General features: G+C 36.1%; 1 protein-coding gene across 1 annotated transcript in view; it reads left to right on the forward strand.

Annotated features, from left to right (window-relative positions):
* Positions 1-2,090: 2,090 nt before the first annotated feature.
* Positions 2,091-12,968, forward strand: part of LOC128986304 (uncharacterized) — a 68,177-nt gene continuing 57,299 nt past the window's right edge. Inside the window, exons 1-2 of the mRNA XM_054406602.1 lie at positions 2,091-2,325; positions 7,617-7,683. Coding sequence (XP_054262577.1) covers positions 2,176-2,325; positions 7,617-7,683 — 217 coding nt within the window. The 5' untranslated portion in view covers positions 2,091-2,175. The remainder of the gene's footprint in view (positions 2,326-7,616; positions 7,684-12,968) is intronic.

Raw genomic sequence — 12,968 nt, forward strand, 5'->3', positions numbered from 1 at the left:
AGAAAAGCTAACCTCACCTGATTGAAGCCAATGTTCTGAGATACAAAGTATAGATAGATTAATGTTTCATGAGAAGTGTACTACTGTATACTACTGTATATTTATAGTATAGATAGATTAGGCCTAACGGTAGTACAGTACCTCATATTGGCCAAAATGGATGGGATCTGGCCAGGGGTGCCCACAGGGGGGTTTGATGCCGCAAAATGCGACATCAGAAATTTATTTGGGGGGAATTTTATGATTTTGGGGGGGATTCAAGCCAGTGGTTGGTTAAAAGCACATAAAAGATTAATCAGATAATTTTTACGACCTCCTTAATTTATTACTGGGGTAATTATGCAATCAAAATCCCGTTTGACATTTTATCTTGATTAATAAATCATTTTATAATTGCTATAAAATATATAGAAACTTTTATGAAGATTTCCACTTTCTGACTCGTATCATGTTTGACAGTGAGAACAACTCCATGCCAACTGCTGTCAAAGGATTATGGTTGGCTTATTAAATTGTATCTGCAATTTGAGTTTGTTTTTACCTTTCATTATGAACTCATTCTCAAATAGTCTCATTGCCTTGAGGCCCTATTGATGGTTTTTTTAGGTTTGTTTATTATAATATATACCGTACTTGATTCATAAAAAAAAACAGTATTTATAATGATTTTGCTATTTTTACAACATGAACAAAAACATGAAAGCTTGTGATAATATTTTGGCTCTCCCAAATAGTTATGCCTGGGTCATTTATTCATTGGAAGAAATTGACATACAGTACTGTGATAATTTAATTAAGGTTTTCGATAGGCTATTTGTTTACGTTAACTTCAAGAATTTTTTTTTAAAGAGGTTGGCGGCCTCTTTTAACCTTGCATTTGCCCGTCCACATAGACTACAGATCTGTGCGTGGAACGTATCCAGCAAAGCAAGAGGTGAGTCGGTACTGTACAAAGGTGAACTGTACTGATAAAAGTTTGTGGCAGTGACCAGGATCCGAACCCACGACACTTCTGCCTTGGGCCCAAAGTCCGTGACGCTACCAACTGAGCCACCGACTCACCAATTGAAACACATGATTCTGGATTAATTAAATTGTATTTGTTATTGTCTTTTCTTGAATCTAGAAAGAGCTTAAACCAAATTTTACTAGTCTTAGAATAGATATATAATTATTTTTTATGCCACACTACACTATTTTGACGAACTTCACATGCAAGGATTTTAGTCCAGAAAACAGCTGTTTGTCGCCAGCTTAATCAAATGGGGTTTCATACAGTCTACTACTGTACTGCCTATATACCACTGTGTAGGCTATGGATCTGTAGGTCAATTCATAACTTTATTATTTCAAATTATCATTTAGGCCTGTGATGTGTTTTAATAACTTTCTTTCTGGCTTCATCGATTGTTCTTGAACGTTCAATCCATAACTTCCTCGTAATCATTTTTTGAAATAAATTCTTCTTATGCTTCAAGTCTTCAAGATCACAGTGTTAGTCATTAAAAATAAATGGCTTCAGTGACAGTGATGGTGACAGTAACTGGAACCACTACTGGAACTGGACATTCTGTTCTGAAAGTTCCCTTTGCATTATGTAATACTGGAACTGGAGCTGGAACGGGAACGGGAAGTGGAGCATTTTGACGTGCGAATAGTCTAGTCACTTCGTATCAGGCAGTTTGGTTAGTTAGGTTAGGTTGTGTCAGTTTAATTTTATAATTAAAAAAATAATTTTATATTTTTTTAGTTTTATAAAATTTTATTTATTTATAATTTTAAACTCTCATTTTGTCCGTATTAAAAAACTGCAGCTGAAATAAAAATTGTGCAGCCCCGACTGTTGCTCTGAGTATCTAGACGCTAGTCTGCTTCGCGGCTTCGCTTCGCTTCTGCTTTTGCATCTATTTGCATTTGCACTCTGCAACCTGCAGCTTTCTTCGCTGCTTTCAGTTTCAGATTGTTTACCAACTTCCTTGTAACTTTGGACATAATTTTAAAAGTATTTCATCTTTGGTATTGCAATATTTATTTGTTTTGATGTGTTTCTTCAATAGCTGAATTTCTTTTTGATTTTATCGGTGAGTTCAAATTGATGCAATACAGTAATGTTATCATGATTTAGGTTAAGATGGATGTCACTGGTTCAGTTCAGTTTCTTAATTGAAATCAAGAATGCCGCTCACACTTATTCATTGTGAGGATCCCACAATTGAAACTTTTTGTCACAAAATTCTAAATGAACACCAAGATACGATGCACACTACCTTTGAGGAACATGTGGCTGATTATCAGAAAACTTCACTAGGCATAGGCCTAGTTGTGGTAGGTGCCTCTATACAGTTAGAGTAGAACACTGAAGTTTATCATAAAACCACTAATGCTAACCTTTTAAGCAATCAAACTTTTCTGAAATTTTGATGAAATGCAATTTGGAAAGACTTTGTTGCACAACTAATTTTAGTCATACTTGTTAAATAGGCTAGGCCTAATTACTTGTGTGAACCTGGCAATAACTCCAGCAATAAGTAGTGCGCGCACCCGATAAAATCTATTGCTGGCCGTTTTGCGGGAAAATACGGCCGCGTACCATAGGTCCTATTACTGATGATGTCACCAGATAGAGGACACTATAACAGACACGTCAGTCTCAATATCATGTACCTGGGGGGGGGGGGGGGGAGGGAAGTTAGGGGGGGTTAAGTCAGCAATAAGTCGATAAAATCTATTGCTGGCCGTTTAGCGGAAAAATACGGCTGCATAACATATTACCGATAATGTCACCAGATAGAGGACACTTTTACGGACACGACAGTATCAATATCATGTACCTGGGGGGTAATTTAGGGGGGGGGTAAAGTCTGCAAAAAGTAGTACGCGTGCCTGAAGAAATCTATTGCTGGCCGTCTTGCGGAAAAATCCGGGCACATAACATATTACCAATAATGCCACAAGATAGAGGACACTTTTACGGACATGACAGTATCAATATCATGTACCTGGGTGGTTAGTTGGGGGCGGGGGGGGGGGGGGGGGGTTAAGTCAGCAATAAGTAGTGCTCACGCCCAAAAAATCTATTGCTGGCCATTTTGGGGAAAAATACAGCCAAGTAACATATAACCGATAGTGTCACCAGCAGTGGCGTAACAGAAAGGCCCGCAAGGGGGCTCAGGAGCTGAGGGGGCCCGCGAACTGGAGAGCGGGAAGCAATTGATTTTATCGGGCGCGCACACTTCTTTTTGCTGGAGTTATTGCCAGGTTCACACCAATGGCCTAAGTTACCATTAGATTGATCCATTTTCCATGTGATCTTGATCTTAGTGATATATTTATGATTGGACTGCAATCGATTGGAATGATTTGATATGAAACCATAAGTACAGTAGTCTCTACATGCTAAGTTATAAGTTTATTACTGTCATAGGTCTATTCTTACTGTTTAATTCAACAGGTAGGATTTAGCTAACATCCCTTAGGCAAGCACCTATAAGTTAAGCTTGGGGAGAAGCTTTCATCATTGGTGATATTCTAAGCCCCACATTCAAATTACTTTTTTTTATGCCACCTGAGGCCAACACTTATTCAAAGTTCATTTTTAGGTGTATGTGTCTGTTAGAAAGATAACATAAATAGGCCTAAAAGTGATCCATTTATGATGAAATTTTGTACTAATGGGTAGGTTTAACCAAACTTGCTCTTTCATTTGAACAAAATTGGTGAACCAAACTGATCAGGGAGTTAAGAAACAGGGTTTTATGGGGTAAAAATTGGATGGTTTAAGCTATTAAGTAAATAAGTATATTGTTTCAGCAATTAACTTAAAAAAATACCTGGTGAGAACAGTCTTTGGTCAATGTCAAACGTCGATCAAGCGATTCATCGACGCTCCTGTTTAAGATGATCAGCCTGTTTATCATATTGCTCGGCCATAAGATCTGAATTTATATATTTCTCCACTTAAATTTTTCGATGTGCGACTTGGTCCTGAGACATTTGATAATATGTATTTGAGCTAAGTTAGGCCCTAGTTGGAACTGGGTCGGATGTAGACAAAGTGGTAAAATTTGTGTCCTGACGATTGATTGTAGATTCTCTCCCTTGCAGATTCTGTTTCATTTTCGCTTTGTAGGTCTTCCGTGTTTCATTCCTTGAAAGTTAACCTTGAAAACAATTAAACACTGATAACTTAGGTGCCAAATAAACCAAACTAAATACAACTATTCTTAAAAACGTTCAGTCCAAACCAAGCAATACAGTTTTTTTTTTGTTTACAAGTGAAAATCAAGCTATAACAATAAAAAATACATGTTACAACTATTTTTGTTAACTAGGCTACATATACAAAAAAGGCAGGCCTATTGACCATAACATGGGATTGGGCACTCTCAAGGGCTGTAGCCTATAGGACGGAAAATTTTTGATTTTCCCCGCCTTGTGAACAACTTCAATCGATTTTTCGTGTCCAAATACGGTACCACTTTTTTAACAAAAAAATCAAATATCCTCGGACATAAAAAAAGAATGCCCGTACACGCACTTGTTTAAGAGTAGGTACAAGTATTAGGTAATTTGTTGTATGAGTAGGCTACTAACTTACAGTTTTTCATCCAGAATCCAGAAATGCAATAGCCTACGGTAAGTTTTTAATGGAATGATGATCCTCAAAACATAAAATGTTGTACGTGTTTAATTTCTACAGTAGCCTAAATTTACATTTTTATTTCCCATCATATTCTTAAATCTAAAATAAGTAGCTAGGCCTAGGCCCTGGCTCAGTTAACTTAAACTTTAGTAACTTACAGTTACAGTTCCACTAAGACTGTGATAAATTGTGGGATCAATTAAAATATAGTATATCAATTATAATTCAGTTTGTATTACAATTTTTATAATTAAATTTCCCATTAAATTTAATTTTACCATATATGATAGCCTATTTAATACCCCTGCCGCAGCAAACCTGCAGACTGAACAAATTTCCATTTGCCTTAACTTAAATTGAATATACACTAAAATCTATAGCTATAAACAAGAAAATAGCATTAAATAGCATTACATCTAACAAGTAAGTTAACTTACTATGTTTGCTGCTATGAGGAAGGTAAAAAGTGTTTTTGACCAAGTGTTAAAGTAGGCTACAGGGTGAAATAAAGTTATTTTACTTTTTAAGCTCTTCAAAATAGTTTACTTAACGAGAAGTTGAGAAATTTTAGGTTTTGTGAGTAACATTTTTCCAAAATTTCTTCATAATACCCTGTTTCCATGGTCCAATCATGCTGGTTTGCAAACTCATTCAAGTTTATCCCGCCATAATTCTTAAATCAAATTTAATAAAAATCAGACCAAAATTCCTTGAGTTATTGCATTATAGACACACACGCCCTATATACAATTTGAACAGTCTTTTTAGCTTCTGGAGGCATAAAAATTAAAAGGTAAATCGGTCCCAGGCCTAGGTCTCACCGTGCCACAGACGCTAATAGCAACTTTCATAGGCCTATAGAGAAATTTGCTAAAAACTTTTTATAAAGTTCTTTATTTTATCCTAAAGCCGGGAACACACGCTGCGGTTTTGTCTGCCATGCAAATATTTAATATCGTACCAACAGTGGCGGGAAGTTATTCTATATAAACTAGGCCTATCGTTTTATTATAAATTTGGACGGCTGAAAAGGAAGAAACTATAAATGCTCTAACCATATGCAGAAATTAGGTACCTATATTGATAACTTAGTTTCATATATATTAAACATTAATAAACACATAAACAGCCAATCCTAACTCATTTAGATGTTTAGGGCCTAAAAAAACCATATTGTAGGCTACAAAATGGTTATATTGAACCCAATCAAAATCGATATATTGATATGTAAACCGATAATTTATTGCAGGTTCTCTGCGAAACTGTACCCGAAACTTAAGTTAGTTTGCTTGTTAAGGATATTATTTTAACCCTCCCAGTGCCAAACATCTATGCAGTGCTGGATTTACCACTAGGCCGATTAGGCTGCGGCCTAGGGCCCCAAGCAAAAGGGGGCTGCAGAGGATCAAGAAACACATTTTTGAGATAAAAATAATATTTTTTAACCACCAGTTTTCCACGATCTCAGGTGACCATAATGATGTCTCCACGGACCAAGGGAGATGTTCACGATTTTGCCGTGGGTGTCGGTGATGATGTGACCGTGATTGCGGCCTGTGGAAACGTTCACGATGCGGCCGCGGGTGACGGTGATGTGTCCTCATGAACGCAGGCCGCCGGAGACGTTCAAGAATTAGCCGCTGTCACGAGTGTCGATGATGATGTCCCCGTGATTGCGGCTCACGGGAGATGTTTACGATTTTGGCACGGCCACGGGTGACAATTATGATAACCTCATGATCGCAGTCCACGGGAGATGTTTTTAACACGACTTTGCCGCGATCGCAAGTGTCGATGATTATGTCCCCATGATTGCTGCTTCGCGGGAGATGTTTCGATTTTGCCACAGTCGGGGCTGACGGTGATGATGTCCTCAAGGTCACTGCTCACGGTATATGATTTCGCCGCGGTCGCGAGTGTCGAGAATTATGTTCCTTTGTTGCAGCCCGCAGGGGATGTTTACGATTTTGCCGCGGTCACGGATATCTATAATGGATCTGACTTGGTTTAGGAGAGATGTCCACGATTTCATCCACAATCACGGGTGTCGATGATGATGGATAGGAGATATTCACGATTACTTCCGCTATTGCAAAGAATTTCCACCACAGAGGGAAGGCCGCTCAAGTAATTTGGCCTAGGGTCGCAAGTACCCTAAATCCGGCACTGCATCTATGGTAATGATACGCTCTGTGGTGTCAAGTGTCAATGCATCAATGGTAGTGCAGACGGTTACATATTGTCTGTTAACTCAGTCAATGTTAGTCCGGTTTCAACTGGATCTAATAATAACTTCTTGATCAGCTGACTGGATCTATATCACTGTAAACAGCAGAAAACTGGCAACAAAAAATGACTGACACCAGGAGGGCTGATAAAATTTGGAAAATTTGAAAACCTTAATTTATTTAATAGGCTACTGATTAAGTCTGGACTTGTTTACAGAAATCAATCTTGTTTTCAGTTATGTACCTATTACTTAAATTAAACATTATCCTAAATGATATCAAAAGTAGAGTCATTTTATTGTCAAGTTCAGGGATGGATTGGCCTCGATAATTATTGTGTTTAATCCCTGTTTCCTGATTATTCTTAAGGGATCCAAACTGTCATAGCTTATCCAACCTAAGCGTTTTTGAACCGATTTATACAAATTTGTAGCCTTTGTAGGTAATTTATTGAGCCATGAAGGATTTAAGGTCTCGGTTAAAAGGTACATACGTCGTCCGCTCTACACATGGTTCCATGCACACCCGTAGCGACAATTGTTTAGAAAAAATGTAATAATTGGCCTTTATTGTGGGTATAGATGATGTCCCTGTGTTTGCAGGAGATATTCATGATTTTTGAGTGTTATATGTATTGTGAAACCACTTTACTAGATACCAAATTCTCACATTCTGGGTTATTGCAATTAGTAGGAAACGTGTTATTTGATCATTTATGGTTTTAAACATTCTCTTTTACATTTCAGGGGAAGATTGTCAAGGTACTATCATATTCGGCTGAACTACAACGCTATGTGTTACTGGTTAAAGAATGTAAGTTTTTATGCATGTAGGCTATTAAATAAACTTTAAACACGTAGTTTTCAAATTGCTCTCTACTATAAATATTTATTATGTTTTTGCTGTTTTTATTATATCACATCTTCAATAGGCTACATATATATTGTCGGGACCACGTAAGTTTGCAGTTGGTGGCAGCCAATCACAAGACAAGGCTAGTGCGACGTTTCCACATCGCCAGTTGACAACACTAATTAAAATATACTAAGCAATATTTTCAAATCAGCTGGTATTATTAGATTTGGCAACACCGCACGGTTCTCATTGGGTCATTCAAAACCATATGGTAATTAGGCTCCTCCCTCAACCGCAAACTTACGTGGTCCCGACAATAGTTTGTTATTTCCAAATTATGGCATATTTTTTCTTGATACAAGTTAAGAATATTAGCTACCATTTATAATATTTAACATTTGGTTGCCCTGCATTAACATGATTTTTCAACAAAACTATCATGTACCCTAAAAATGTGTCATTTTAAAATATATAAGTATCAATATTTAGGGTGAGCATCCCCTGAATACTGCCACTCCTCTTTGCCCTTCAAATCACAACTAGGGGTCTCAATCCCTGAATCCCGATTAGTTTTTAATACCTATAAAATCCCGGGATTGGCGTCTCTTAATCCCGGGATAAACGGGATTGCAAAACCTATGTTTATATTTTTTTTGTAAATTTAAGTAGTTTTACTTACGGAAAATAAATTAGAATACGTGCAATAACACTTGAAACATATACTGTTTACTTATAGGACGATGTGAAATATGGTATAAGTTGTGATCAATTTCAATTGGACAATTTAATCTATCTATATATTTAGTACACAGTTGTAAGTCTGTTTTCTCAGTCATTACTGGACCGATCTACAAGATTTATGTCTCAAATTAAAGAGGATAGTGTGTAGATTTGCCGAACTTCTTTAGAATTTACGTTTTTTCTAAGGGCTACGACCTGCAGCCCTTCAAAGGTCAAGTCAATACAATTCTTATTGAAGAATATAATACACAGTTTATAAATTATTTGTCAGCTGTTTAATGTTTGTCAGACTTTTGTTATTATTTTTATAACCTTACTTTGAGTATGTTATTATTAATCTATAAAAGAGTTCCTGTTTATAAACACAACGATTTTGATCAAGGAAAAGTTTATTTGTTCTTTTTATACCACAATGTATTATTTATAAATGTATTTGAACATTATTTGTATGTTTTGGTGAACATTTTGTATTTTTGAAAGGTTTTAGTTTTCCTGTGAAGTGATCTGAAGGGAAGTGGTAATTCAGTTTTTAAGTTTGAGTATGGAATGCGAAATAGAAATAATACCCATAGTAGGGGACGGAAACTTATTGTTTTGATCAATATAATTTATTCTCTATAGCCACCAGAGCAATCATAGGGAAATCCGCTTGCAAGTTGTACAGATGATTGCTGATGAGTGGGAAACATACAAACATTTTGTCGTAGGTGATGAATCTTACTCAAGATCAGTGTTTGACGTTCAGCAGTACCAAATTTTACCTTATCGAGATTGCGAGTAAGCTGGGATACGTGGAACTACAATTTATCAGTGAACTATACCCTAACAATTTTTTTTCGAGTACACAGGGAAGTTGCTTGAGAAACTGTGACTCACGATTTCGGTTCCGGCAAAGAAGTATGCTAATTGATGTTTTATGGCAATGTTGACTCGGGGTCATTACAGCGTTATAAAACTTTATCATTAACCCCACAGTGTGAAAGGTACAAAAAAAGAAAAAAGAAAAAGTAGGCCTAATCATTAATCGGGCGTAAAGAGACATACAGAACGAAAAAACACAAGAGAACCATCAAACTAAAAAAGTAAAGAGCAGTGATGGTGTTAAATGCTCTAGAAGTCCCTACAAAAAAAAAAAAAAAAAAAAAAAACACTGACTCTTTTGAATTGGGGTCGTTAAATTGGATTTGTAATACGAGTCAGAACAGACAAACATGGACACAAATACATTCTGCTTATGTTGTCACAAGGGAAAGATAAAATTAGCTCCTTATCAACATTTTGAGTTCATGGAAAATCTTATCAACGGGGCTACAGCGACTATAAATAAAGTATTAAGGATAAAAAAAAACAAAAAAAGCTATTTGAATAATATTAGATCATACAACTCTGCATTTGAAATGGCGAGTTCTAAGTCTCACTTGAATCAACATCTTTCTGGTAGTACATAATTTTAAGATCCGGGACTGCTTTTACCATCGGGTTGGACCGTTAATACCCTCTAACATTAAACCAAAGTATGCCCAACTTTATATATACGACATAAACACAGCTGTTACTCACGGAATGGGTAAAAGATTCGTGAAATGCGACCAACTGCTGATGATGCGTTATTTACATGTAAGTATCTATCTTTTTTCCGTACAACAAATGTAATCAACAAAAAAACTACGAATATAGGAATATACATGAACAAATTATCACCATAGCAAAAGTAGGTTATCAGGTTATAGCATTGCACAGTTTGTATAATATTTATTTTTCAAATGAAAATTGAATTAATGTAAAACATGCATTTGCTTAAACTAATATATCGGTTTGATTAACATAAAGTAGTTAATACAGGCCAACTATCAGTTAGTTCTATTTCATGTAAAAAATTAAGCTGCCCCTAAATGAACAAAGATAAACAGTATTTGTTAGTTATTATATCTTTTATTGCTGACAATATTCCCGTGGCGGAGCACGGGCGGTTAACTAGTACTTATTTAATACGCAAGCAGGTTTTTTGTGACAATTACTCCTCCGAAACTACTGACCCGATTGACATGTTTTTGGTGTCGTTGGAAAGAGCGTAACGTGAAGTTGTCCAGGAAACTTTCTTTTTAGGGAAATAATTAGAGAGTGAGGCCCTGGGCCCTTTAAGTTTCATATTTCTCCATAAGATTAACATGGGAAACAACAATTATTATAAAACTCCAGCTGTTGTCAGAAATTAAAAGTGAGAAGAAGAACATATGTTAATTGTAAACAGTCAATAAGTTTGCTAATTTAACAGTTTGGTACAAACGTTTACTAACTTGGTAGAAATGAAATATTTACTATTTGAATTTGGGTTGGCATAAATATTACAATGGAAAAAAGCTAGAAAGCCTGGATAAATTGATACCCTATACTAATAGGAAAACTCAATTAACACTGTTCTGCATTTCTTAGTAATCATTGAAAGAGCCGATTTGGAAACTACAGTAGACTCCCTCTTATCCGGACACCTTTTAGCCGGACATCGGTTTAACCGGACGGACTACACTCGATGGAAATGACATCTCTTTAACCGGACAATGTTTATCAGCAGATTGGTTTAACCGGACTAGATCGGCAGGAAGTGGGCGGTACTGTAACGACTGTTCTCGTGGGAAAGATTTGAGACTATTTTTCTTATTTGTGTTTTGTTATACAAGTATACATAAAATAAACACAATGGAACACTTCATACTGTCAAAATAATTTTTTGCTCGTTTTTAATTATGCAGATATAACCGCTACCCGTCCGCGGATGAGTAGAAAACAGCGGATAACCGCCACCCGTCTTTGAAGATATGACCATGACAACGTTAGGCAATAAATAAATAACAATATGTAAACAATAAATAAAGAAAACGTAGTGTTGAGCATGAAATGTCAAGGGGGGAGCGTAGGTTATATTAATATTTCAAAAAAAGCTATTTCAAACAAAAATCCAACTGTTTCTGGGATAAAATATTATAACTACCTTCCTGAAATCATAAAATCCGAAAAGAGTTTGAAATGTTTTGAAAGGAAACTAAAAAGATTTCTTGTGGCCAAAGCGCTATACAGTTTTGAGGATTTTTTTATTGTTTAAGGTCATTTAAATAAATATTTATTTTAAATAGACAATAGACAAATAATCTTTATTTACACATTCATTAAGAATAGTAGTAGCGTCAATTTACAATTTTTTCTAAATGTGTGGTTGAGGTGTTGTTTAGTCAAAGACCTGTTGATGGTATTCTTCTAAGGAATAGAAAGGTCGATATGCATAATGTATCACTTTTCTATTTAGTTACTAGGCGATATAATGTATTATGTATTGTTCTAAACGCCATTCATGTATACTTTTGTATATATGTGAATAAAGTATCTTTGAATTGAATTGAATTGAATAGGAGAGGTGGGGGTGTGCGGGAGAAGGCAAGGCGTGGAAGAGGGGTAGGCGCGGGAGAGAGAAGGGAGTGCGGGAGAGAGCGCAGCTATGGAGAGAGCAGGAAAGTGGCGCCTTGGTACCGCGAAACATCTGGTTACTGCTCAAGCACCTGCCAGTCTGTCTGAAGAGAAGGCGGATATATCCGATTCCCGTCCGGAACATCAAAAACCATAAGCGGATATATCCGCCACCCGTCCTTTATCGCCAAAGACTTAGGCGGATATATCCGTCACCCGTCCGGGTAGGGTTAAGAGACTGTGAAAACCTTTTGGGACAAAGACTTCTATGATGATTCTTCCTTTGTTTGCAATATACACATAGTTTGCTTACCTTACAATCCTTAAAGTTGTGGCCACTCTTCAAGCAAATAAAACAGAGACCTTTCTTTTCTTTTTTCTACAGTTTTGTACTTCTGGCATTGATCGTTCTAGTGAGAAACTACCAACAAAAGGAGGAGGTTCTCAATTTGTTTGTGGCGATGTTTTTTTTTTTTCTATGTATGTTCACCAATTTCTCTGTGATTCTTTTACCGATCAGTGTGGTTCCACCACCAAAATAACCAGGAGAGTTTCTATTTGGTACCTTATATATTATGTTAAAGTATAATATTTGTTTCGGTGAAAAATTCTGAAAACCTTAAATATTCAACATTTATTTTGTTTACATTTTTGCAGATTGTTTACATTTGTGCAGAGAAGGCAATAAATAATGATAACATTCCTACAGCTGTTAGTTGAAACCATTTAAATGAAGCTAGAGACAGTTCTTCATGAAACAGTTGCTTCGTATTGATCAATATACTATTTCTTGCCATGCATTTTGTTTTGTTTACTATAAAAAATGTATTTTAACGTTTGATCTGATTTGTGTATATAGTAATTCTGTTTTTAGTATTGAATATTCTGACTTAAAAAAAACATATATGTTTCAGTGAACAGCTGTATGATATTGACAAATAAAGGTGTATTGTGAAAACCAAAGCTTTCGTAAAACAGGTCTAAATATAAATTAAATGCAATTATTCCTTACACGACCTAAGAAGTGTGACAGTGCATGATCG

This window comes from Macrosteles quadrilineatus, unplaced genomic scaffold (genome assembly GCF_028750875.1).
Source record: "Macrosteles quadrilineatus isolate MER2022 unplaced genomic scaffold, UCM_ALF_1.0 Scaffold_1__1_contigs__length_201487025, whole genome shotgun sequence".
NCBI classification, from domain to species: domain Eukaryota; kingdom Metazoa; phylum Arthropoda; class Insecta; order Hemiptera; family Cicadellidae; genus Macrosteles; species Macrosteles quadrilineatus.